The 26762-nt window shown below is 45.4% G+C and overlaps 1 protein-coding gene across 1 annotated transcript in view; it reads right to left on the bottom strand.

Moving 5' to 3' along the window:
- Positions 1 to 26762, bottom strand: part of ADAMTS16 (ADAM metallopeptidase with thrombospondin type 1 motif 16) — a 184644-nt gene that overhangs the window by 49527 nt on the left and 108355 nt on the right. Inside the window, exon 18 of the mRNA XM_023218246.1 lies at positions 10889 to 11015. Within this exon, the coding sequence (XP_023074014.1) occupies positions 10889 to 11015 (127 nt within the window). The remainder of the gene's footprint in view (positions 1 to 10888; positions 11016 to 26762) is intronic.

The following is a 26762-nucleotide window of genomic DNA, read 5'->3' as shown; positions in this document are numbered from 1 at the left end:
ATCCTCCCACCTCTCCCTCCCAAGTAGTTGAGAGCACAGGTGTGCGCCGCCACATCAGCTAATTTTTTGTATTTTTGGTAGAGCTGAGATTTTGCCATGTTGCCCAGACAGGCTGGTCTCGAACTCCTGAGCTGAAGCCATCCACTTGCCCCAAAGTGCTGGGATTACAGGCATGAGCCACAGTGCCAGGCCCAGCACTCATTCTGGAGGGGCCATAGCACTTCTGGTTTCCCTGATAAGACTGAGATTGGTTAGATGTCTTTGCAAAGGGCACAGTGGTGGGCAAACAGGTACCCAAAGACGATCAGGTGGGCCTCAGCACGGTGGCTCCTGTGGGTGAGCCACATGGTCCCGTGTCCACCCCACTGGGCTCTCTCCCAGCAGAGCGGGGAAGCCTTGGGATCTAGAGAACGAAGCTCTAATGACTCTGGAAGGGCCCCTCACTGTTACTTCTCCCCCCTGCAAGTACTCCAAAGTTGAGTAAAACTGGCTCTCATTCCAGAAGCACAAGGAAAGAAACAGCAGAGAACTGCTGCCCGGGGACCTTCGGGGCTCATACTCATGATCCGACAAAGGCATAGAACGGCTTCCTGAACTCAAGGAATGAATGCATAGTAGATTTGCTAAAACACCCAGCATTCTAATACAATTCCCAAATATTCCAGAAAGCCATGTTGACACAGAAGTGGGGCTGCCTGCCACCTCGGCTGTGCCATTCATGGGCCCCAGTGCAAAACAAATGTGCCAGGCCCCTCGTTAAAATCCTTTGGAGGCCAGGCACAGTGGCTCACACCTGTAATCCCAGCACTTTGGGAGGCCGAGACGGGCAGATCACAAGGTCAGGAGATCAAGACCATCCTGGCTAACACAGTGAAATCCCGTCTCTACTAAAAATCCAAAAATTAGCCAGGCTTGGTGGCAGGTGCCTATAGTCCCAGCTACTGGGGAGGCTGAGGCAGAAGAATGGCGTGAACCCAGGAGGCGGAGCTTGCAGTGAGCCGAGATCGCACCACTGCACTCCAGCCTGGGCGACAGAGCGAGACTCCGTCTCAAAAAAAACACAGAAAAATCCTTTGGAATTTCACATTGGAATTTCACAGTAGCAACAGCAGAGAATAAAACCACACAGGAAGTTCCTCTAAGCAGGGAGCCCTGGGGGCTGCACGGGTCTCACCCCAGGAAGCCCATCCTGCTGCTTGAGAACACGCAGCTTAGATAATTAAATGAACCGACATGCAAAACTCTCTCCTATACAAACACCACCTAAGCAACCAGGTTTCCTTTCATTCCCTTGGTAACCTGTGCATTACTGGGTGGTTAGTATTTTCACCGCCTCAGATCGAAAAGAGATAAGGAACACCAGAAAAGGAAATTGCTCTCCCCTTTCCATTGCAAGTGTTTCTAAAGGAGAGCAGTGGAAATAAAGCTGCCCTGCTGAGCCTTATCTTTCATTTCTAGAGCGTGCAACAAGCAGGCAGAGCTACAGACCCATGTATGTTGGTTGTAAAAGGCATTATTCCACTAATGGGTTTTGTATAAGCAAGAAGAATAAACCATCCAAATATCAAGTGGAGACGGGGCGACACAGAAAACAAAGCATTTGATCACGATATGTGATCCAGACTCTTACTCAGCATTATCTAGACTCTTACTTGGCGTCCCTAGAAGAGTCCTGAAAAACAGAGGGGAAAGTCTCCATTTACCATCTGGAAAGCATTTCCTCTTGTATCTTCAATCCCCGTCCAGGAAGGTGTGTGATTAGTGTTAAAGCTTAGAAAATGAGAGTTAAGATCAACGACCTGAAGAGCCACTCCATTTAGATACACTGAGAAGTATAACGGGAATAAATATTTGTGTGATTTGTCATCCATGTTTCAAAAGCACGTGATAAAAATGCCTGATTCATGCTAGAATGCAGATGGAGGCAGGGCAGCCGTGGGAGGGCCGTGGGCTGCTTGTCTGGGCGGTGCCAGCGCATGGAGGAGGCTCTGTGTGAGGGAGGAGCGGGAGGAGCCAGAGCTGGAGGCTGAGCAGCTCCCCCGTCTGGGAGGAGCAGGTGGGAATTGCTGACGCCTGTTATTTCTCCAGGATACTCCTGCTGACCGAGGCTGCACAGACATTTTAAGAGAATCTCCGGCAAGACTTCTAGACACCCAACACCCTGCCCCCGGCAGAGATTTATGACTTAGGGGATCCCATCCGGCAATGCAATTGCAGGAGCCTGCAAGGCTGCAGGACGGTCTCCGGGTGCTGAGGAGGAGGCTGGGGCTCCAGCCAGCACGGCGGGTTTCCTTTTCCATTTAAGTTAAAAGCGGGAAGGCTATGGATTAAGATGTTTTACAAGTTCCACCCCTCGATCCAGATCACACCCCACTGAGCCCCACTTAGTGTCAGACAGAGCACGAACTGTGGGGAAGGAGCGCGCTGCTTATTCCCTCGGGGCTGTGGCTCCAGCTTTGCCAGGCTGCTGAGGACGCAGGTCGGAGCACCTGCAGCCTCGAGGCCAGGGAAGCCTCGCAGGGAGACATAATTCGGTAAGAAAGATGCACACTCCATCCTCAGAGAAATGGAACATGGGTTTCCTGACCATTGAATCAGGAACAAAAAAATTGTTAGTATCCAGAACATAATAGAAATATATTTTGCATTTCAGAAGAAAAGTAAAGTAACATTTTAAATTAAAATCTGTGCTCCCACTCAATTCTTAAAATAATACAGTGAAACAACCATCCCCAAGGTTGATATATGCAATGTAGGTCCATTATTCTGTGTTTTTGCCATGGATAGTTTTGCTTTGTAGACTAAATACATAACTGTTGTGAATTTGTTTCTCCTTTTACAGCAACAATAATCATAGCCAAGATTTAGTGAGAGTTTATCACACATGAGAGCGTTTACGTGGAATCCTCACCTCATCCTAGGAGACAGGAGGCCTGGATCATGCCTGAAGTGGGGAAGGCAGGGTCAAGCCCAGGGAGGCAGGCAGTGTCATGGCTGCACCATTGACAAGGTGCAATGCTGCCCCATGCCTTTGTCTGTCTCCGGCCCATGGACATAACCCATGCCAACCAGGCCACTCCATAGAAAGAATTCCAGTGCAGGAGAGTTGTGGGAGGGGAGTCTGGAGACCTTGTTTCTCCTGTGAGACATGAATTTACTGAGCCCCACGTGCGATCAGGCCCCTGCTATTTGCGGGCATTGGATGAGGGGTGGGGAGATCGACTTGGTTCTCCTTAAGATTCTCCCAGAAAGGAAAGCATGGTGTCAGGTCCACAGAGCAGCTTCCGTATTGTCTCAAAGTTTCCCCTTTCAGAGGGCAATATGAACCTTCCAAAATATGAGGTCCACGTGTCAAAGGGTACCATCGGATGGGGGGCTCCAGGGTTGACTGAAGTGGATTTGGGGCAGCCTCAGTTTCATGTTTCTACTTGCTGTCGGATACATCAGCTCCAGCTTCCCCTAGATTGGCCCTCTGCTGCTGAACTGCACCTTTTCTTCCAGCACACAGTGCTCTTGACAGCACGTGTGTATTAAATTGTGTTTGAAAGAGTCAAGTGTAGAAGATAGGACACAGCAGAATGCAGGGATGTCTTTGGCTCCGAATCTCTCAATACCAGAAAGACCAAGCATAGAGAGGCGGAGGCAGAGGAAGCCTAGCCAGAAAAACAACAGGAACCACAGGGCGAAATGGGTCACTTATATGGAAAAAAAGGTAACTTCCAAAGGCTCCTCTAGAGGCTCGGGCCATCTGCCCCTTGTGATGGGAGGGAAGGCAGAGTAGGGGGATTGGAGGCACAGAGAGATATTGGCAAGAGGAAGGGATGGTCATTGCTTCCTTCTCTTTAGTCTGAGGTTCCAGGTGGAGAGTGTGGGGCAAGGAGACAGAGGAAATTGCAGGTGACGTGAACCCAATGTCCTGGGAGGTGGGGAGCAAATGACCCAGGGACAGGTGTAAGGATTGTGTACCATCCTTGGGTGACCACACTTTTAGAGTGAGAACATGGGATTTTGGACGTAGCATTTACTGCTAATCTCCATGTGCTGAGTGGGTCAAGAGTTGGGGGTATCCAGGCTGAGGTGACCAGGGTAGTATAGGGGGGGTAGGGTGAAGGAAGGCAGCTCAGGCGCTGGTGAGGGGAGGGTTCCAGCACTGCCACGGACTCTGCCCGGGTGGGGGCTCCGGGGTCCTGGGCAGTGAGCGGTGGGAAGACCAGCCACGCAGTGAGACAGAAGGACAACATCAGTGTGGATCCTGAAGCATAGGAGCTGCATGACAAGAGGCATGGCCTGTCTGGAGAGGGGTGTTCAGGACCAAGAGATCACAGGTGAGGTGTGTATGAGCTCAGAATGTGGCTGAGCTGCACCAACTAGACCCAGCAGGCGTGGCTTAACAGAGAGGGAGCAGTTCCCTTTGTGCAAGTCTGAGCTGGTGGGAAGCTGCGGGGCAGGGGGAGCACAGTCCTTCTCCAGGTCACCAGGCTTGACTACCTCCGTCTTGGCCCTCTACTCCCCCAGGAGGTGACCCCCACCCAAGGGGCTGCAGCTGCTCACTAAGGCTAGGCCCTGCTGCAGCCACAGAGGTGGGCAGAGGAAGAGGAAGGAGCAGCTGCCTCTTGAGGGCTCGGCATGGAGGGCACAGGCTCGCATCCCATGGGCCAGACCTCAGCCTGGGAGGACAGAAAGTGTCCAGCCCGGATCCCCGTGCAGGTGGGTGTATACAGTGTATGGGGCAGGGGCTTCTATTAACAAAGACAGGAAGGAGAAATGGACCTTGAGGGATCCTTCTGGGCAGTTATTGGTGATGGCAGGAGCAAGAGACTGAATCAGGGGAGACCATTTGAGTGGACAGTCAAGGAACAGACAGGCAGGTGCGTTGGAAGGATCCCACAGGTGGATTTAGTGTTGACAAACTGACCACAGCAGTAGCAGTCACAGTCGCAGTCGCAGGAGCTGTGGTGACTGAGTGTCTGATGAGACCTTCGTTTACAGCACTATGGTGAGTCAAGGATACCGCAAATGCTCCTATCTTAGGGTCCTCCCAGGGGAGCTCCTGAAGGAGGCTGATGTGAGGCAGATACTTTACACGGGAGACACGTGGGAACATACAAATGTAGTTTAGATGTGTTAAGGAACAGTTGATTCCAGAAGCTTTGTGATGTCTGAGTAGTGCCTATTTCTCAATGGTGGCAATCCAGACAGGACCTGTCAAGCTTCTCTACAGAAGAGCCTCGAGGGAGAGTGGAGTCACAGAGCTTGGCATGTGACTCCACACATTTTCTTTCTGTCATCTCACAGCTGGGCAAACTGAGGCATCAAGAGGTGAAGCCACTTCCCTAAGGCCACACTGCAAACCTGAAATATCTCTTCCTGGCCTAATGGGACCACGGTTCAGCCACGTCTCCTATGAACACATATTGAGGTCCCACGTGAGCCAGGCACGTTTCTCATTCCTTGGGATGTGTCAGTGGACAAAGCAAAGATCTGATTCTGATATGGGTGCAGGGCAGAGAAGTGCTGGGAGGAGAAGGGTGGGGTCCCTGGTAAGGGCTCCACCCTCAGGCCTGTGCCCATGGACCTAGGTGAGGACAGGCATTTCTGTTTTCATGCCCAAATATTGCATTTTCCAAGACCACCCTGGCCCACCATGCCCCCATTCTGTGCCTATATAAACCCTGAGACCCTAGCCAGCACATAGACAAGCAGCTGGACGTCAAAAGAAACACATTGGTAGAAGAACACACAAGCGGTTGGGTGTCGAGAGATACACGTTGGTGGAGGGGCATGCTGACAGGCACCAGCAGATGCCAGCGGGCCATCAACCAGAGTTTGTCTGGGACGGTCAGAGAACTCAGCTGTGGAACAGCCCAACTCCAGGGGAAAGACCACTTTCCCATTCCATCCCCTTTCTGGCTCCCCATTTGCCTCATTGAGAGCTACCTCCACTCAATAAAACCTTGTACTCATCCTCCAAGCCCATGTGTGGTACAATTTTTCAAATACACCAAGGCAAGAACCCAGGATACAGAAAGCCCTCTGTCCTTGGGATAAGGCAAAGGGTCTAACTGAGCTGATTAACACAAGTTGCCTAGGGAAGGCAAAACTAGAAAAGCACACTGTAACACATGCACACTGGGAATTCAGGAGCTGTAAACATTCACCCTTAGACGTTGCTGTGGGGTCGGAGCCCCACAACCTGCCCATCTGCCTGCTCCCCGTGGAGGTTTGGGCAGCAGGCCATCAAAGAAGCGAACCACATCCCCATTGTACACCCTGCAAGCGGGAAAAGGGAGCTCCTGTCATTTCAATTCCAAAGAGATATTTCCAGATAGTAAGTGTGAAAATTCTGTACCAGGAACAAAGATTTATCTAAATGGATACAAGAGGTGAGGATGACAGTCTTGCATAATGGTTGAGGGTAAGGGCAATTTTACCTGACCGTGTAAGAAGCTGCTTAGATTTCCATTATTAAAATTCAATAACTGTATTATGGTCTCACTTGGAAAGCAATGTTTTGACAGATTTAAAACAGGGTGAGACAATATAGAAACAGCAAACCACTAAGAGTGACAGTAAACGAGCAGCCACATAATCTCCTGTTGAGCATGTTCTACCTGAGGTTTGGTTGAAGAAGAAGTCTGGGTAACACCAGGAAGAGTAGCCCCAGGAGGAGGAGAGCTCCTTTCCCACCGGGCCCATCCCCAACATCCCAGGTTTCCTCTTGCAGTGAGTGTCAAGGAGGACGTCCCTCTGGGCACTATGGGGGAGGTGGCAAGAAAGAAAACAACCAACCAACAAGCAGATTGCAACAATGGGCAACCATAATTTAAATGAACTCTTCTGCTCTTTTCAAGAAAGAACCGAAGCAGCTGCTAGCATTCTCCCCATGCGGTAGGACTGAGGCCGTCCTAGGGAAAGGACGCAGTTGCTCCCCTCTGTCACTGCTTTTGCTTCCCTCTGCTGCCCTGAGGCCGCCAGCTCTCCTGCTTTCTATGCCTGGTCCTGTGGAGCTTGCAGATGCAAAGGGGTCTCTTCAGGGGTGTCCCAACTATCACTTCGTATCTGAATTATGTGATACTTCGAAGCACACAATTAGGAGCCCAGACACTGGTAGCTTGTTCCTGTGTTGGGGTGAGTTTTCTCTAGCATTCTTTCTAGATGGGCTTCACTGAGCAGACCAGGGCCCACTAGACTGCAAGGGTATGCTTGATCCATTAATACGACTAGCTTGAGAAATAGCATTCAAGCACTCAACATTTCCAATTACCCTAAGCTTTAACATCCTGACGGATTTACTTCCACATGGAACTAGTAACCCTAGTTCCTCCTGCATGTGAAACTCACACACACACACACACACACACACAGACTTCTTTAAGTCTAATTTAGTGGTTTCCCCACTTCACAGCACTGGTAACTAGGTGCCTTGAAGAACCACAGATGCTTCTCGCTTAACAAACCTGGACTAAACTAAAGAGGAATTCAGTACAGGGAACGATGCTCCCAATTTCCATATGGCAAGGCAAGGACCTGCAATCAAGGTCACAGTGATGTCAACACCAACGTGAACGCGAGCAGACTCCACTGTCTAGGGAGCACGGGGTGGGAGGTCAAGTTGCTGCAGCAGTTGACAATGTTCTGTCCTTGGCCAAACTCTAGCCAGGTTCCTCTGAGCCCGCTTCACAAGGCCTCACCTGGGCTTATAAAGTCCTGAACAAACACCAACATGGTTTCTAACAGCTCAAGGCTACATCCCTAAGATAACCCCAGCCCCTTTTAAAGTGCCTATCTGAGAAATCTCAAGGCTTCCCAGAGCATTTCCTGTTTGTTCTGGCTGACACCTGAAGATAGGACCCCTGTCTCCCAGTCTCTGTGGGAAGGTGGGAGCCTCACTTCTATGATCGCCAATTGGCAAATCGAGAGATTTCACAAGGACCAACCTTTCTTTATGCTTTTTGCAGGTTTTCACCTCCCCAACTCTCCTGAGCCCTGGTTCTGCCCCTCCCCGCTCTTCCAATCTCCCTGTAAAATGCCTGTAAAATATCTGTGCTGATCGAAGAGGAGTTCACTTCAGGCCACAATGTTTTCCCTATTGCAGCAGGGATCACTGACTAAAATCTCTCCTGACCACTTTACCCAGTATTTGGCTTCGTTTTTCTCTGACACAACTCAGCAAGGGGTCTCCATTTCCTTCGGACAGGAAGATCACTTTTGCCCACAATGGTGCCATGCTACATACTGCCTCAGCCAGCCATGGGGTTTATTTCCTAAACGATGTGGGTGTGTCTGTATTTGGTGTGTCATTCCAGACACAGAGGGAGCCCCTGGTGAGTGGGCTGTGCTCTTGTCATGGAGCTCAGCACAGGCTGGAGGCCTGTCAGGGTGGCAAAGGCCAGCAGTCAGCTCTCCTGCAGTGGCCCACAGGGTTGGTTCACGGACAGCTAAGGGCCGTGGAGCATCACCATGGGTGTGCATCAACTCCACAGGCCCTGGTTGATACCGGGAAGAGTCCCCCAGAGGGTGTCCCACGCCTCAGTGTGCTGCATCTTAAGCACTTAATTTCTTGTGTAAATTCTGACTGCATCTCTCTCAATAGCAGGTCTTGGGAAGTGGTGGTTCAGGAACTGTGACTGAGGCAGGGCTGGTGGCTTTATGAGGTGACATGTCCCCAATCACATCAGGGGCAGGTGTGCTGGGAGGACAAGATCTTCCCAAGGTGGTGTCCTCCTTACTGTGATTGCAAGAAGGGTCCTGGCTCTTCAAATGTTGGTAAGTGACCTCCTTCTCTTTACTGAGAGAGAGACTAGGGGTAACACCTCCAACAAGAGACAGTGCCTCCCACCTTCCTGTACTTTATTGCCTCGGGGAGAGTACCAGCTTCATGCTTTGAGGCATAGTTCAGCAAACCTGGGATCAATTTGCCAGCTATTGTGGATCTTTATCATCAAAATGTATTAGATTATCTTTTTAAGTCTTTGAGTGCCTTGGGCTATTTGAAAGATCTAGTTGGAGCTAGAATTTCATTCTGTAAATATGTGATCTCAGGTGCATTTTAATAGAGGCAGGAGGCAGAGAAATCCTAGGCAGACAGGGCCAGGTCCCCATGAAACCCCAACTTCAAGCCAAAAACAGCCCAAAACCCACAGACCAGAGTGAGAACTTCTATTCCTATTTGCCTACTCTCTTTCAATTGGTTCTTTCTCAATAATGCCTTTTAAGCAATCAAATGTTGCCCTTTCCAATAGTACATACGGCCTGGCCTGCCCCCATCCTGTGCCTCTAAAGACCCCAGGCTCAGTTGGTAGAGGGGAGATGGCCTAACTTGGGGGAGGAGACCTGCTGACTTTGGGAGAAGACGACCTGCCATTTTCATACCCTCTCCAGCTCCCCTCTCTGCTGAGAGCTATTTTTATCGCTTGATAAAATTATCTGCCCTCACCATCCTTCAGTGGTCAAGTATGACCTCATTCTTCTTGGATGCTGGACAAGAGCTTGGGGCCCACTGAGTGTGGGTACCAGAAAGGCTGGCCCTTTGCCCCCGCTGGTGGAGGGCAGCTGCCCCACACTACAGGGTCGGGGCTGACTGAGCTGCTAACACACCTCTGTCCATTGGGCTGTGGATGATGGAACTAAAAAAGCTAATTAGGCCGGGCGCGGTGGCTCACGCCTGTAATCCCAGCACTTTGGGAGGCCGAGGCGGGGGATCACAAGGTCAGGAGATCGAGACCACATTGAAACCCTGTCTCTACCAAAAATACAAAAAATTAGCCCGGCGCAGTGGCAGGCACCTGTAGTTCCAGCTACTCAGGAGGCTGAGGCAGGAGAATGGCGTGAACCCGGGAAGCGGAGCTTGCAGTGAGCCCAGATCATGCCACTGCACTCCAGCCTGGGCAACAGAGCGAGACTCCGTCTCAAAAAAAAAAAAAAAAAAAAAAAAAAGCTAATTAGCACATTAACACCCACTCTGAGGATCTGGGGTCACGGGCACCCTGGCCTGGGTACCACTGTGTTCCTCTCCAGGCAACACGCCTGGTCTGGCTGCGGGCTTTACCCGGAGCTTGCTCCTGTGTCTTCAGAGCGACGAGCTGGATCCTGCACTCACTTGCTCACATGCTCCCTCCCACAAGGGGCTGAGTGCAGGAGGCCAAGTAGACAAGGCGCCCCTGCTGGGAGTCCAGCAAAGAGCCTGAGAAAAATCCTGCATCGGTTTTCACAACCTTCTATGACGTGTCCCACGTAAAGATGAAGAAAGTGAAGAACAGTGGGATGAAGGCCTTGCCCAGAAGTGATAGCTCCTGACAGTGCAGTAGGACCATGGCTGCCTCAAGGGATCCTTCCCCACGTCCTGCCTTAGAGAATCCAAGCTTGGGTTTAGGAACTCCTAGGGGCAGTAGCAGTGAAGGTAGAGTAGGATGACAAGAGCCCTGACTTTCTGTGGCTCCAGCCCTCACAATTGTATGTTTGCAAAGCACTGAGGAATCCAGGGTCCATTCCCCACTGGCAGGCCTTTTGATGCGTTCTTCCAGCACGTTTCATTCGGCAAGAAAAGCACACACTAGTGGACAGGACAGCAGGCTGAGAGAGAATGCATCATCATCACCATAGCGTGTTATCACTCCTGCCAGCCTGCAACCAATGAAAGCACAAATACAACAAACACGACGCCATTCTAAGAATGTCCACTTACAGTCACAAGAATTTCCAGACCACTTCCCAACTAAACATACTCTCTAGGTCCCTTGTCCAGGAAGCTCTTGTCCCCTTTGCTTCTCCACTCTTATGAGTGACATGATGGCAATCAGCACTTCTCTCTCTACATCAGGAGCTATAAGACTCGCTGAGCACATCTGCAAACTGGGAAACCTGCTTTGATGAACACGATGCTTCTTACCTGGGAGGACAGGAGGATACTTTGCAAGGCACCAGCCCCGTGACAGGTCGAGTCTTGGGATTGCAGAAAGATGTATTTACTTGAAACTTCAGGTCTCTGTAGCAGCCCTCTCTCACAGTCATCTGTCCTGTAGAAAAGAATGTAGAATAAAGACTCACATGCATGCCCCCCAGTAAAAGGCAGATGGTGAGCTAATAAAATCTCTTTCAAAAAATCTTAGCCATACCGATATATCTTTGTGTTAATGACCAACTGGCCAACTATTAACATTCCACTTTTCTGACCTGTCTTCATAAGTTGTAATTAGTGAGTTTCATTTTAAGATGCATATATTTTCCCTCCATATTTTTATTTTAACATCTTTAAAGTCAACATTCGTTTTACGATTGATGTCATCATACATTTGCTGAAATGTACCTGCTTCTTTTCTACTCTTTCCATAGCTGAAAACACCAGTGGATTTTCAGCAGAAACACCAATATTAAATATGCCTGTTGAACGTTTCCATTTGAGATGACAACAAGAAACAGTAATAAATCAGCAGGAAACACAGACAACAAAATAACAAGCAGTTTGTCACCAGAGAATTCAGAGAGCTAAATCTGAAAGGCTAACTTTAACAATCATGACTTAGGTGTTGTATAGAAGGAAGTTGATGGAAATGCAAGTTTGTTTGATTCTCAGCCTCTATCTATTTAAGACTTTGTGAACATTCCTATATTTGTTCAATATTTCAATTAATTAAATTTATCCCAAAGGGACTTTAACTTAAGTGAGGTACCAGGAATAGTCAATTCATTGAGACAGAAAGTAGAATGATGGTTACCAGGATCTTGGAGGAGGGGGAATTGGGAGCTAATGTCTAATGGTCACAGAGTTTCCGTTTGAGAAGATGAAAAAATTCTGGCAATGATGCTGGTGATGTTGTACATCAATGTGAATGTACTTAATAGTACTAAAATGTACATTCAAAAATGGTGAAAAGAGCAAATTTTACATATATTTTGCCGCAATAAAAAAGAGACACTTTGGGAAGCCGAGCTGGGTGGATCACAGGGTCAGGGGATCGAGGCCATCCTGGCCAACATGGTGAAACTCCATCTCTACTAAAAATACAAAAATTAGCTGGGCCTGGTGGCATGTGCCTATATTCCCGGCTACTCAGGGGGTTGAGGCAGGAGAATCGCTGGAACCAGGGAGTTGGAGGTTGCAGTGAGCCGAGATCGTGCTGCTCACTGTACTCCAGCCTGGCGGCAGAGCAAGACTCCGACAAAAAAAAAAAAAAAAAAAAAAAAATATATATATATATATATAGCTAAAAGACACTTTGAGGAATGATATTAAAGAGTGAATGCAGGGCCAGGCATGGTGGCTCACACCTGCAATCCCAGGACTTTGACAGGCTTAGGCACTTGAATCGCTTGAGTCCAGGAGTTTGAGACCAGCCTGAGCAATATGGCGAAACGCCATCTCTACAGAAAATATGAAGATTAGCCAGGCATGGTGGCATGCGCCTGTAGTCCCAGGTACTCAGGAGGCTGAGGGGAGGATCACGTGAGCCTGGAAGGCAGAAGCTGCAGTGAGCCGAAATGGCGCTTCACTGCACTCCAGCCTGGATGACAGAGGGAAACCCTGTCTCAAAAGAGTTAATGCAGTAGGGGACAAAATAAATAGAACCAAACTAGTGTTGATTTAAAATTAACACAAAATATTTGGGAGGCCAAGGCAGGTGGATCACGAGGTCAGGAGATCGAGACCATCCTGGCTAACACGGTGAAACCCCGTCTCTACTAAAAAATACAAAAAACTAGCCCAGCGAGGTGGCAGGCGCCTGTAGTCCCAGCTACTCGGGAGGCTGAGGCAGGAGAATGGCCTAAACCTGGGAGGCAGAGTTTGCAGTGAGCTGAGATCGTGCCACTGCATTCCAGCCTGGGCGACAGAGCGAGACTCTGTCTCCAAAAATAAAAAATAAAATAAAATAAATAAATAAATAAATAAATAAATAAATAAATAAATAAATAAATAAAATAAACCCAAAATACATTCAGATCTAAAAGTGATTTTATCACTGCCTTTGGAAATACGGATGAAGGAGTCCTGCAGATTGGGTGGAACACCTGTTCTCACTCCTCTGCAGCCCAAGCCGTGTACAATTCAGACGGACTCAGACAACTCGGAGTTTGCTTATAAGGAAATACAACAAAGAGATTGTCTCAGAGGAGGAAAGGAGCAGACTGTAGACACCAGCACGAAAATCTCTCATGCCAGTTCCACAGAAGTCAAACCCCTCCTGACTTAAGGAAAATTGAAAGTCTCTAAAATGTACATTGAAAACAAGTTTGACATTTTGGCGTTGCTTAGTCAAAAGGAGTGGGGCCATTCAGAAGGGAAAGTCACACTCCGCACATTACCAGTTTTCTCAAGTGTAAAGAGGAGGGCAGCTCTCCTAAGTTTCAAAGCAGGAGCCACTGTAGGAGCTCATGGCTGTAAGCCCCAAACCACCCATTTCTTGGGGTTTAGCCCTTCGAGCATTGATAAAGCAGAACGAGAGGTTACATAGGACCCTCTGAGTTTTGTAAAACCAGTCATCTTTCTGCTAACTTGGCAGAATTATATATTTAACCCAGGTAAGTGCATGATGCCCCCTTAAGGTGAATTTTGCAATTATTTCTCTGATTTTAGTGATCTTTGATCAGGAATAGGTTATTTAAAAATGACTTTGATACATACTCTAAAAATGTAAGAAAATTATTTTAACATATGGAGCCTCTTGAAGAAGAATATTTCTATGAAAGAACAAGATTTAAACCACTACAGACTAAAAGCAAGAGGACTAAGGAGGCGTCCATTGAAGATGGACCTCAATCCCTTGGGGCGACAGAAAGGCAATACAAGTAAATATTTCTAGCGCTCTGGTAAGTTTGCAGTTTCGACATCTGTTCTGAAAGATCAATTTAGGAAAATGAAAGATGGATTTGGGATTGGCCTTTGAGTGTCCAACGTCCCCCCAGGCAGGTGCAGTGGAGATGTGGGGAGGGAGCCGCTCAGGGCAGCCTTTGAAAGGGGACAACACCGTGGGGCAAGGGTAATGCTAAAAGAAAATAAAAACTCAGGATTCCAATTCACTACCCCAAAAGGAAAAATCAAGCTGAAAACTGAGTCATGCAAAAAGCTGCCTTTCCTTTTGTTCCTAAAAAGAAAGCCGCAGATACAAGGTTTAACACCCCCACTGGTAGCTACCGCATGTTCACCTTATCTGGTGTACGGTGCCGATTTACTGAGTGAGATGAATACTCGGTTGACGATTCCCTGCCTGCTCCTTTTCCCTTGCGACCTGTGGATTCAGTAGTGAGACCATAACCTTACTCTTTCCCCTCCAGTCCACTTCTCCCCTCTAAATATTGAAGCTCTCAAAATAAATCATCTTTGGAGAAAGGCACAAACCACAGACTGCGTTTCTGGGATTCTGTATTCCTTTCTTCTGGCCTATCCTTAACCTTGGCAAAATAAACTTCTAAATTGACTGAGCTCTGTCTCAGATACTTTTTACAGTAAACAGGGTGGATTTCTAGAATTGTGATGCTCAGCTGCCTGAACCTCGATTCAGCAGATGTGTCCTTGTGTTGGAGACGAGAGTAGAAGTGGAATCTGCAGAAGCCTGAGTGGTCACAGGATCCCACTCCATCCGTGATGCTGGACAAGGCTCAGTTGCAGCTCAGGTGGGACTCAGCGGGTCAGAGACATGCACAGGTGTGTACAGGATTCACAGAGGTTGTGCACGATGACCCAAATCGCTGCACAGTGGAAAGGAGGTGATCTCCCAGAAACATATCACTGTCAGTGTCCCTGAGATAGTAGTGGACCAGCTCTGTGAGCCAACACATCACACCCAACACAGACACGGGTACCGAGGGGCGGGCAATGATGTGCCCCAAATGCCTCACAGTCAAGGCCTCACAACCACTCCCGCCCTCAGGAGGGAAGGCAGCACTCTCTTCTGGATCAGCTTCTGTTTTCCAGCAAACGAATGTCCTTTTAAAAATGGCATTTCCTTTTAAAAATATACATACACATGCACACATTCCTGCCACTCCCAGATTAAAAGCCCATTGTTTTCTGTGTTTAAGCTCTGGACTTCCCAGCCTTGCCCTTCTAGCCCTGTGATGCTGTGACGCCACCCTGCAAGCTCTTCTATGGTCCTCTGACTCCCCAGGGCCGTCCACCTGCTGTTCTCTCCACCTGGGGTGCTGTCCCCTACAGCCATGCCTCTGGGCTTTCCCGGCAGGTTTCTTCTCATCCCTTTCAATCAGACTCAAATACTCGCTTCTTTAGATTCCTTGACTCACTGGTTCTCAAGCTTGAGGGGGTATCAGAGCACCCTGGAAGGGCTCATTCATTAAAACAAGGAGTGCCAGGCTCTGCTTCTAGATTTCAGCTGCAGCAGGTCTGTGGTTGGGTCTTAGAATTTGCATCTCTAACAAAGGCTCAATTGCTACTGCTGATGCTGGACCAAGGACTACCCTTTGAGAAGCATAAGTCTGCTCTGGGCAAACTTAGAAGCCACCATTGATTTCTATTTCAGTTTACCCCAGTGTGATTAGTACACACAGCTCCTAAGACCCCTGGGATCTCTGGAATACAGACCTTTCAGTCCTCACTCCCCAACCTCACCAACATCCAGAGAGGGGAAAGAGCCTTGAGACCTGGCTAATCACTGATGGCTGATGATTTAATCAATCATTCTGATGTCATTCAACCTCTTTAATGATGGAGTTCAGAGAGATTGGTAGTTGCTAAACACATCCACATGGTGGGGGTAGCACATCCCAACTCCATGGGGTCAAAAGCTCCTGTGCTCAGGACCCTTCGAGACCTCAAGACCTATGTAACTCTTCGTCATTTGTAACCTTTGTAGTAAACCCATGATCATAAATCAAGTGGCTTCTTGAGTTTTATGAGCCATTTTAGCAGATTAGCAAACCTGAAAGGGAAAGCCTGTGGGAATCCCTGACTTTGTAGGCAAGTTGTGGGTACTCATGAGACCCAAGACTGGAAACTGGCATCTGAGAGGAGGAAAGTCTTGGGGAATTGAGCTCTTACCCCTCTGGGGTCTGAGGCTAATTCCAGGTAGTCAGTATCAGAATTGAACTGAATTGTAGGACACCCAGCTAGCAGCATCTACAGAATTGGAGAACTGGTTGTTAGTGTGGAAAAACCCCACTGATTTGGTGTCAGAAGTGCTGTGAATAAAAACAGTTCATGTCCAGTTAGCTCAGCTTTATGCACATTTGCCCTGAAAAATGGTAGCAGTAACATCTTTTCCTTTCAAAGCATCCCAGTTGTTTGCATTACGTTGTAGTTTGCATTACGTTGCCAGTTTGCATTACATCATTACACCCCTGTTTGCATTGCAGTAATGCGTTACATGGTGACTCTAATTATAAGGTTCTGTTAACATTTGTGTGTCATCTGTTGGAACAGATTTCTCAGGGGCAGAGTGCATGTGTTATTCATTGTTATAATTTCAGTAGCAAGCATGGATTAGTTTGTCACTTCACTTAGTAAGTAGTTTTTGAGCCACTGGGTAATTCTGTTATATTCATTAACTTCTAAGCGTGGACAAGTTACTAGTGGATTAACTAATACTTATCCCCCCAAACATCATCAAAATAGGGGTATATTCTTTTCTTTATATATTACTTAAGGGCAAACTGGGGCACAATTTCGATGCCTGACTCATGTATCAATGCTGAGATGCAATTTGAAGACGTTTTATGAACCCACTTTCCACTTGCTAACTAGGGCTGAGAGACTATTAAATTAGAAGAAGAAACAAATGTTTGTTTTAAAATGTTCTGCAGAAAATCTTAGGGACTTCCTTAAGTGTAATAGTTACGATGATGCAATTTAAATAAGAAACATACTGAATAATGATACTATTTTTCTAAAACAGAGGTCTAATGAATACAGGTGAAAATTAATCTGTTCCTCTACTTACACTTACTTTTCAAGTTTAAAGTCCATTTTTTAATTCTTAACCAAACTCTTATGGCTTTTAAGGAGGCGTGATTCTATAAATAACGGCTTCAGTTTGGTTTCCTGTTTTGAAATTAAAAACACGTGAAATTCAAACCTTTTGTTCAAATCTGAATAATCATGCCTTTATGATCATTGATGATTCTGTGCAAGGTACAGTCTCTTAACTAAGCAAATAAGGAATCTGTTTTGCTTTGAAATCGAAACAGAGGTTGACTTTATTCATGGCCTTAGTTTTTTTTCTTATTGAAGACATTTGTTTGGCTTCACTCTTGAACTGCCTCAGTGTGGGCAAAGTCCCAGGTCCAAGTCCCAGAACTTTTACCTGTTAATTGGATAACAGGGAAGTCTGGATCTAGTAAGTCATGTGATAATTTAGTAACCATGTAGTAAAAATATTTAAAACTCAATGAAAAACACTGTGTTTGTCCAATGTATGTTCAAGTTTTGCCTCCGCCAGTTATTTTTTAGCTGTGACTTTAGAAATCTTTTGTTTTCTTCAATGAGACTTTACTAGCATTTTAGGCAACAACGTTCCTTGTTATGTAGCACAGCAGTGCATATTGCAAGACTTTTAGCAACCCTGGATCCTGCCCACTAAATGTCAGGAGCATCCCTCTCCCAATTATCATGACAACTAAAATACTGCCACGGGTTTCCAAATGCTCCTTATGAGGGACAGTAGAATCTTCAGTTGAGAACACCAATGGATGACAAGCACACAAGGTAAGTATATAATTAGGAAATAAAAGAGGAATGTAAAGTGTTCCTTTGAAAGTTTTAGCAATTAATAGAAATAGAGCAAAAAGAAGAGCAGGTAGCAGGCTCCAAAAAAACTTACTTAAGAAAATAATGATGAAAATGCTACAAAAGATAACCCGTGGAATGTAGCTAAAGCAATATTCAGAGGACAATTCATGGCCTTAAATACTTACGTCAATATATGAGTAAGAATAAAAATAAGTGAACCAAATATTTTTAATTAGGATGTTAGAAATAAAGGATAGCCCAAGAAAGCAGAAAGAGGGATCTGATATAGAAACAAAAGTCAATATATTAGAAACAGATGTCAATATGTTGAACATAATAACATACAACTTTGCATACTTTGTTCTTTCACAGTCTCCTCTGTATCACAGGTTCTAAAAATCAGGAGTACATTTTCTAACTCTCTTGTCTGTGAAGCTTTCAGTTATATCCCACCAATCAGAGGCACTAGCATGAGATTTGGAAGGTGAAAGACAGTGAGAAGCCACATGCTCCCATCTCTGGAAGCAGTGCATGTAAGGATGGGCTTTGGCAGAGGCAAAGGTCTATGGCCATCTTAAAACATTTCCTGGGAATCACTTGCTCCAGTACTGGATTATCTGTAATCATCACCGTTGATCTCTAAAAGTTTCTGCAACTCTCTGGCTTTTCAAAATCCAGAGTAACTCTGAAAGCTACAGATGTCTGGCCTTTACTCCTTCAATCTTTCTATTTTGTAAACAACCAATCCTCTATATTAATTAACTTCTTGCTTGAAATACCTAGAAAGGTTTCTATTTTCTTGGTGAAACTGTCATTGATACATTGACTTCATGAAGAAAATAAGTAGTAAGCACCAATATGCAAGACAAGAAATGAGAATAAGAAAATATTTACATGTAGAAGAAATGAAAATAATCTAATGGAATACTGTTTCCAAATATATAAAATTTAAATTTAAATTATATATTTAAAAAGATAGTTTTCTTAATTAGAAAAACTAACTCCAGAAGGGATAAACAATCTAAGTAGTCTAATTATCACACATAATAACATAAAAACTTATCAAAGATCTAACTCCTTCAAAAAGCAACTGATTCAGCTGCTTCAAATATATTTTACCAAATGCTAGGAGATAGTTAACACCAAAGCTATTAAATTGTTCCAGAGCATAAAAATATGAAAGATTTCCAGCATTTATAGAAATGAATGTAGTATATTTTAGCACACAAAAGAAAACTACAGATCAATAATACTTAGGAGTATTAATGTGAAAAATACCAAATAAATTAAGAGAAGGCAAGATCAAATAGCATATTAGAAAGAAATAAATCACCAGATAATGATTCACAGCAGGAATGTAAGGATGGTTCAATGCCAAGAAAATATGTTAATGTATTTCATCATTTAATGGATTAAAGGACAAACATAAACTCCATAAATGTAATAAAGTTCAGCATTTCATAAATTTACCCTCTATTTTTGATAAAATATTAATGAAACAGACAATAGATGGATATTTTCTCACATCACTATATCTGAATATTTGTATGAGTTTGTGTGTTTATGTGTGTATATCTGTATCTATATATATAAATGTAGGTACTTGTATGTCCATTTAAACCTAAAAGCTAGCATTATGGGAAACACTAGAAACACTACCATTAAGGTCAGAAATAAAAAAAAATTAACTATTATTAGTTAAAATTATTTTGGAGATGCTGGCTGATACAATTTGACAAAATAAAAAGAATATAAGGAGTATGAAAGTTCTGACAAGGGGAAAGCTTATATGGTATGATTATGTATCTAGGAGGACTATTCAAGAGAATAGGTGTCAAGATGGATCTTATAACTGATTACTGGAAGTGGGGAAAAGGACTAGAAACAGGGAGAGCGAGATGAATGATCAGAGATTCTTGGGTAACTTGAAAAAAATCAAACCTGCCTGTGAAAAGCCCAGAGAAGTATCTGAGGTAACTGGGAAACTGACCCCTGTTGCCAAGACAGTGTGAATTTGCTACAATGGGGCAAACCAAGCAAAGGTGCCCTTCAGGCCACCGTAGGTGTAGGTCTGACAAGAGAACAGAGATAGAGGCAGAGATTCATGCAAAAAGACACAAGCCTCTTCCTGAGTAGTGATGGTGGGGAAAAGCATTCGACAAGCCATCACTCTAAGGGAGAATACAAAGAAAGGAGGGCCCTGATCTTGTTAGACATCTGCATTCATGGAAATAAACAGGTCTTGGAAATCCAGAGGAAACAAATTTCAAGGGAGCAGTGGCCAGCTGTTGAAGGCTGCAGGGAGGCCAGGGAGGAAGTGCTGAGGAAGAGCCTGTCGATGTGGTGGCCAGGCGGGGTCTGGATTGGATGATCTTCAAAGAAGATGTGGATTGCAGAGATGACACTGAGGCACTGGGGATGAGTTGGTGGTGCCTCAGTGGGAACGCAAGCAGGAAGTACGGATTGCACTGATGAAAACCTTGTGAGAGGAAAATAAATCTTGGGACTTCAAAATTACTAAGCTAAAGGGAAAAGTCAAGCTGGGAACTGCTTAGGGCAAACCTGCCTCCCCTTCCATTAAAGTCATCCCTCTGAGGCTCACCTGAGACAAACGCATATCTGATTGCTTCCTCACCCCTATTGTTTATGTAAAAATGCAGAACTGCTGAGCCAGACTAAATAGTGTGTTCAGTGGAAGACTGATCAAGGACTCAAAAGAATGCAGCCTTTTGTCTTTTATCTACTTGTAACCTGGAAGCCCCCACTTTGAGTTGTCCCGCCTTACTGGACTGTAGCAATGTACATGTTACACATATTGATTGATATCTCATGTCTCCCTAAAAATGTACAAAAGTAAACTGCACCACCGACCACCTTGGACACATGTCTCAGGACTTTCTGAGGCTGTGTCATAGCAGTGTCCTTAATCTTGGCAAAATAAACTTTCTAAATTAACCAAGACCTGTCTCAGATATTTTGCATTCACAAGCTTCACATTGAAAAGCAAAGAAGGAAGAAGAGGAGTAGGAGAAAGAAGAGTTTAAGATTATGGAGGCCTGAGCACATTTAAGAAAAAGGAATGGTTGGGAAGGAGAGGGAAGAATGACATTGAATGAAAAAAAGGGTATATTTGATGATAAGAAATGTGGATAATGGGATGAAGAGCACCAGTGGAGAATTTCATTTAGAGAGGAGAAGCATCCCCTCCGGGCAAAAAGACATGACAAGATGAGTAACAGGGGACCCTTGAGAGAAGGTGGTGGGAGCAAACTGATGCTTACATGTGGCACGGCCTTTCCTGCATAGGGGGACGGAAACTGCCCGGTGTACACGCAGAGACCTAGGCTGATGGAGACAAAAACATATGGAACCTATTGCAGCATATTACATCGTGGGTTTGGCTTTCAATTTGCTTCTGAGGGTAAAGTGTTGACTTTAATCCATAAAGATCAGTAGGGTTTGGGATTCTGTTAACAGAAATTGTTTTCCTCTTTTTACAAAAGTACCATGATTAAAGTCATATGGGGGGGTCGGTCTGCGAATGATCCTCAGGCTTGCTTCCTGGGAGTTCTCCAGGGAAGCCTTTGTCTTCGGTTTTCTCCCCTATGCACTAAGGCATCTACACTCACCTTTCAAAGGTCATAAAGGCGGGCCTTTCCCTATCCCAATGCCTGAGAGGCAATCTTCTGATTGCCACTTTAAAATTAACTGCTGCATTCAGTGGAGTTATTGTTTTTCTTTAAAATGCAGTTTTTCCCCCAGGGCAATCATTTTCTCGTTGTGACTTCTGAATGCCAGAGATTCCAGAAATCTCTCTGGGGGCTCCCTGGAGTACAAGCCAGGGACTGGTGAGTGTTCTTTGCAAAGATGTGTTTGGAAAGAAGTCCCCTGGTGAAAACACAATGGAAAGTGACTTTCCTGTGCATCGTAGACACTGAGACATAGTATTAAAAGCACCGACTACTTGGCCCCATGCCCAGGGCTTTTGATTCAGCAGGTCTGGGCTAGGGGCCCAAGAATCTGCATTTCTTAGGAGTTCCCAAGTGATGCTGATGCTGCTGGCCTGGGGTCCTATGATTCAGAGAGCATCTTAGTCATCTTAGTCACTCTTCCACAAGATTTCTTACACAGTGATCTTACCCTGACAGGCACCCAGGTTCATGAAAGCGAAATCAGAATCTTTACAACTCAATCTCTTTTCAGTCTCTGTGCCACAGAACTAAAAATTTCTGTGTGTGTGTCACACGCACACATATTTGTAGTCAGGATTTCCCCAAGAGAAAAGATTTTAGACTTTTAGAAACCATCCCATTTGAAACACTCTCCATAAAAGTGAAGCCAATGTTTGTAATTTCTAAGGAACTTTCTTTAGAGTAAGAAGCATTATTTGTTTATAGTCTGTTGAAAGTAGGAATAACACTTGGATATATTAATAATTGCTCAAGAATGTAAGCTCCCACATTAGAAGTGGGTTGTCCATGCTTATACCTAAGGAGGAACTCTCTGCAAATGAAGGATACAGACGACATAGTGACATAGAAAAAGCTGATTACTAGGCCCCTCCTGAAGGAAGGTATGCATTTGCAGAGCTGTGCATGGAGGGAGAGATGGGTTGGGTGCACTAAGATACTTACAGTGATGTCTTTCAAGGAGGGGTGTCTCAGGAATGATTTGTGTTCTTTACTTTCCATTTATTTATGACACTCGTAATGAAAAACATGCCCACAACTTGCAAATTTCAGTCTTCATGAAGGTGGATATCCTGTCTTGCTGACACCCTGGGCAGGCTTGGCTCAAGGACACTGGGGAGGAGGCCCCGACTGCTCTGAACTTTCCTATCTGCCTGCACTCTCTCTGTCCACCACTACTCTGGCCTCTTCTTCCCCTGACTGCCTGGAGGGTTCTGCATCCAAAGGCCTAACAGGGTGAATGGAGGGAGGAAGGAGCCAGGGGCTACCGGGTAGCTGACATTTGGTTTTACTTTGATTCATCTTATATATTGCTGACTGACCAGACCACAGAACATCAAACTAGAGAGACGTTAGAGGCCCCTTTAAAACACACATCTCTGCCTCTCCAGGAGTGAACACGTGCACACACACACACACACACACACACACACACACACACACACACAAGAGACAGATAGGGTGATGAACCAGTTGAAGTACCTTTCTCAGCAGAAGGCAGAATAGAAGTCAGTCCCAAACAGCACCCTCTCCACCACACCATCCATCACACCAGGGTCTTGCTCCTGGGCCCGGACCCCAACACTCATACCGGACCTGTCAGGGATCACACAAGTGTCACATGCTTGGGTTACTAAAGAGTAAGTTTGAGTTATGCTTTAAGAAACCATTTTTCATGGTTAATCCAGCGCTATTGGGAAACACATGAGATCAGAAGGTCTTTGCTTGACTGGAGAACCTGAGGTCGTAGGCTGGTCAGGGACATTCAGATTTCTTTTTCCATATCTTTGATTTTGTCTCTTATTTTCTGCATGGCTCCTATCAGACCAGTTCCCCTATAGTATTTCTCCCTAAATCCTCTCTCAAACTCTTGCTTTTCTGTTGTCAGTTTGATATGAACAGGAGGCAGGGAAATACTGGGTAGAAAAGGGCAGGGTCCCTGGTGAGGGTTCCCCCCTCAAGCCTGGACCCATAGCCCAAAGTGAGAACTCTGCCTGTTTTCTTGCAAGAATGTTGCCTTTTGGCTCACCTTGCCCCCTGTCTTGTGCCCATGAGAACCCCAAACCTCAGACTCAGTGGACACACTCATACACAGAAGAGAGAATCATCTGAACATCAAGAGGAGAAAAGTAGCTGGACATTGGAGACTATGGTTGGAGAGGAGTTTGGCTGGGGACAGCCAGATTCCAGGGGAAGATTATCTTCCTACTCCATCCCCTTTCCAGTTCCCTTTCCTGCTAAGAGTCACTTCTACCACTCAATAAAGTCCTCCATGTTCACCATGATTTATTCCTGTGACCTGATTATTCCTGGACGCTGGACAAGAACTCGGGTACCAAGAGGGCAGGGTGTAAAAGGCTGTCACCTGACCCTTCACTGAGCTGGTTAATACTTAGCAGTCTACAAATGCTAAAAGAGCACTGATTGTAACACAGGCCCTATGGGGCTCCAGGGGTCGCAGACACCCCTTCCTGGATGGCAGAGCTAAGAGAGTATTGTAACACACTTGGATGCTACTGCAGGGCCCATGCAAAGCCTGCTTCCACCACACAGGAGCCACCAGCCAGTTCCAATGTTCATTCACTCTGGTTCCTACACCCATCTGCTTGTGTGCTCCTTCTTATAAGGGATTGAGCACAGTGACTGAGTAAATAAGTCACCCCCTTCACGGGTCTCATGCAGGGAGTCAAGGGCACTCTCTCATCTCATATTCAGAACACCGTGCCAATCCATGTTTCCATTATCCAGTAATAAGACATCTATTTCCTACCTTTCCACCTCCCATGTAGGAAAAACTACAAGAGCTAAAAATTAAGCAAAAGAAACTACACTCCAGTTCTTGCACACTCTGTTTTCAAAGGATTTTTCTTGGGTCCTTAATCAGAGACTTTTGATGACAATACACATGTAATTTGCTTGCTCAAGATCTTGGATTAGTCCACTTAGACCTAAAGTATTAAGTTCTTGTATGTGACATCAGCAAATCCTCGGCCTTCAGACTCCAGGACTCACAGTGTTCTTCTCCAGCCATCACCTCAGACTCAGACTGGAAGACACCTCTCTGGTTACCCTGTTTCTGTAGCTTGCATACAGTGAATTACATAAGCCAATCTCTCCCAATCAATCTCTTTTTCTCTACATAGACAGATAGATGAGTAGATAGAGAGATACGTCCTTTTGGTTGTTTCTCTGGAGGACCCTAATATACCAAGCCATATAAACAGTAATAGACACAAAAGTGAATTCAAATGTTTATTCCATTGACTAATTTCAAATGTCTGAATATTCTGAGAATGCAAAAATATGTACAGACAGCCATATGTCCAACAGTATTGAGGCTTTCCAAGGTCTATTATTATACCAGATTTTGGATGATTATGTTTTTAGATGCATCTCACATGACGGAATGGAGTCTCCTTGGCTGTTTAGCTCAGGTATTACTTCTCTGGACATTTATGGAGACTTAGGTATTATTTCTCTGACTAATGGCACGTCCATGAAGCAACTTCTCAGCAGTACTTACAATCACTTAACTTTGTCAGAAAGAAAAATCACAGAGTCTATTTGAATGCCAGAATCACAGAGGCCAATCTTCTAAATGATCTATATTAATAGATAAAAGAAAGGAAGGGCATAAGCTTCAAAAGGTAATGCAAGAAACTCAGAGAGAACAATCCATTAGCTGTGGAAAGACAAACCCTGGCCATGGGGTGGTGAGTTTGATGAGCAATGTGCTTGGGCACTGCTTTCATCTTTTTACAGAAACCAACTCTGGCCAGGTCTTTGGAAACCACTGAAAAACCATCATGTTTGCCAGACCGTCTAGAAGAAGAGTCTTAAGTCTGAAAGATCATGATTTCATCAAAGAATTGCTGAGTTTTCCATAATTCGAACTATAGAATGAATTCCAGCTGTTGCCAAATGCTTTATCCTCCTTTTATAAAGAAAAAGAAAAAAAAATCAAACCAATTCTGTAAGCAAAATTACATGGAAAACCAGAAAATGTTCCACAAATGAACGCATGAGCTCTCAAAAGAAGCATGCATTGTTTCTATCACATGTGCTTGATATATTACTGATGCCTCACGCATGAACATTACAGGACCTTGAACTTGGAAGAGGGAAGACAGCTCAAGAGAACTGGTGTATTCCTGGATGCAGTCCAAATTCTGAATGGTTCCCAGTGTATTTAAGTGCCAGGTTGGCCCAGCATGATTTCTGTGGACACATGTTATCTCAACATTTACTAGAGCTTGGAGGCTGAGGCACCTTCACATGTCTTACCAGAGACAGATTCCCTGCTTCATAGGGAACTGGCTTCACTAGCTGATTTCCCTGACAGCCTTGACCTGTCAATGGCCAAGGGACATGCAACCCATCTGGATATGGGCAGTAATTACCCATTTTTAAGGCTCCAAGTTTGCAGACTTTAAGACCTGTGGGCCAAAGGGACTTGCACAGAGAAGGTGGAGAAGAACAGGCCATGGCCACATAGTGGGAACGTGGGAGAGACCTTGGCACCCCTGATGAGTGGAGGCTTGCTGGAACTGCACAGACTCTGGCAAAGGGAAAGAATTCCTGCTTTTTGGGAAGATGTGGGCTTCTTTGTCTAACCCTGGAGCTCTGAATACACTTGAAGAAATGGGCCCGGGTGACATCACACAGCCCAGGTCCCTGAAGAATATACCCCACTCTCTGGAAGACAAACCTTTGTTTTTTTCTCTGCTTTTTTGGGCAGAAAGGGGTTGGTGGGGAGGTAATACATTTTGTAATTTATAGGGACTTAGATAAAGAATAAAGAACAGGAGACATTTTTAGTAGATCAGCTCAAAGATGACCCAAGGCAGGGAAGAAGAAACCAGAATCATTTCAAGCTGAACTCTGGGACCCAACCCTTGAGCCAAAGTTTAAAAAAGAAAGAGATACACCAACTCTAGGATTCAGAACATTCTAGCACACAAAGTGAGGATGGGAAAGATCCCATCTGAAGCAGTTCCTGTGAAAAAGATCTAGAAATGTTAGCCAATCAGATGGGCAATAGGAACCAAAACCCACTACTGCTCTTTAAAGACATCTCACAGCAATGGAACTCAGAGGAAGACAGGCGTCCCAACTGCAGCTGAGCTGAGGCTCTTCCTGTGCACAGGCCTGGAGATCTCTCTGAATTCTCATAGTTCTTGGAACGCAACAGAGTCTACCATCTTGCATTGTCACACATGGGCATATGGGTAACTCCTTGCTCCAGACTGCAAGTGATTTTGAGGACAGGGCCAAGTATATACCATCTGTCCTTATACAGTCCGAACTCAGCATAGTGGCTCACACATTTAAGAAAAAATTGCTGGATCAAAGTACTTGATTCCCCAATTAAGATGCACAAATGTACGATACCTCAACTA

The sequence above is a fragment of the Piliocolobus tephrosceles genome, chromosome 4 (assembly GCF_002776525.5).
Source record: "Piliocolobus tephrosceles isolate RC106 chromosome 4, ASM277652v3, whole genome shotgun sequence".
NCBI classification, from domain to species: Eukaryota; Metazoa; Chordata; class Mammalia; order Primates; family Cercopithecidae; genus Piliocolobus; species Piliocolobus tephrosceles.
This window is presented reverse-complemented; position numbering and strand designations above follow the sequence as displayed.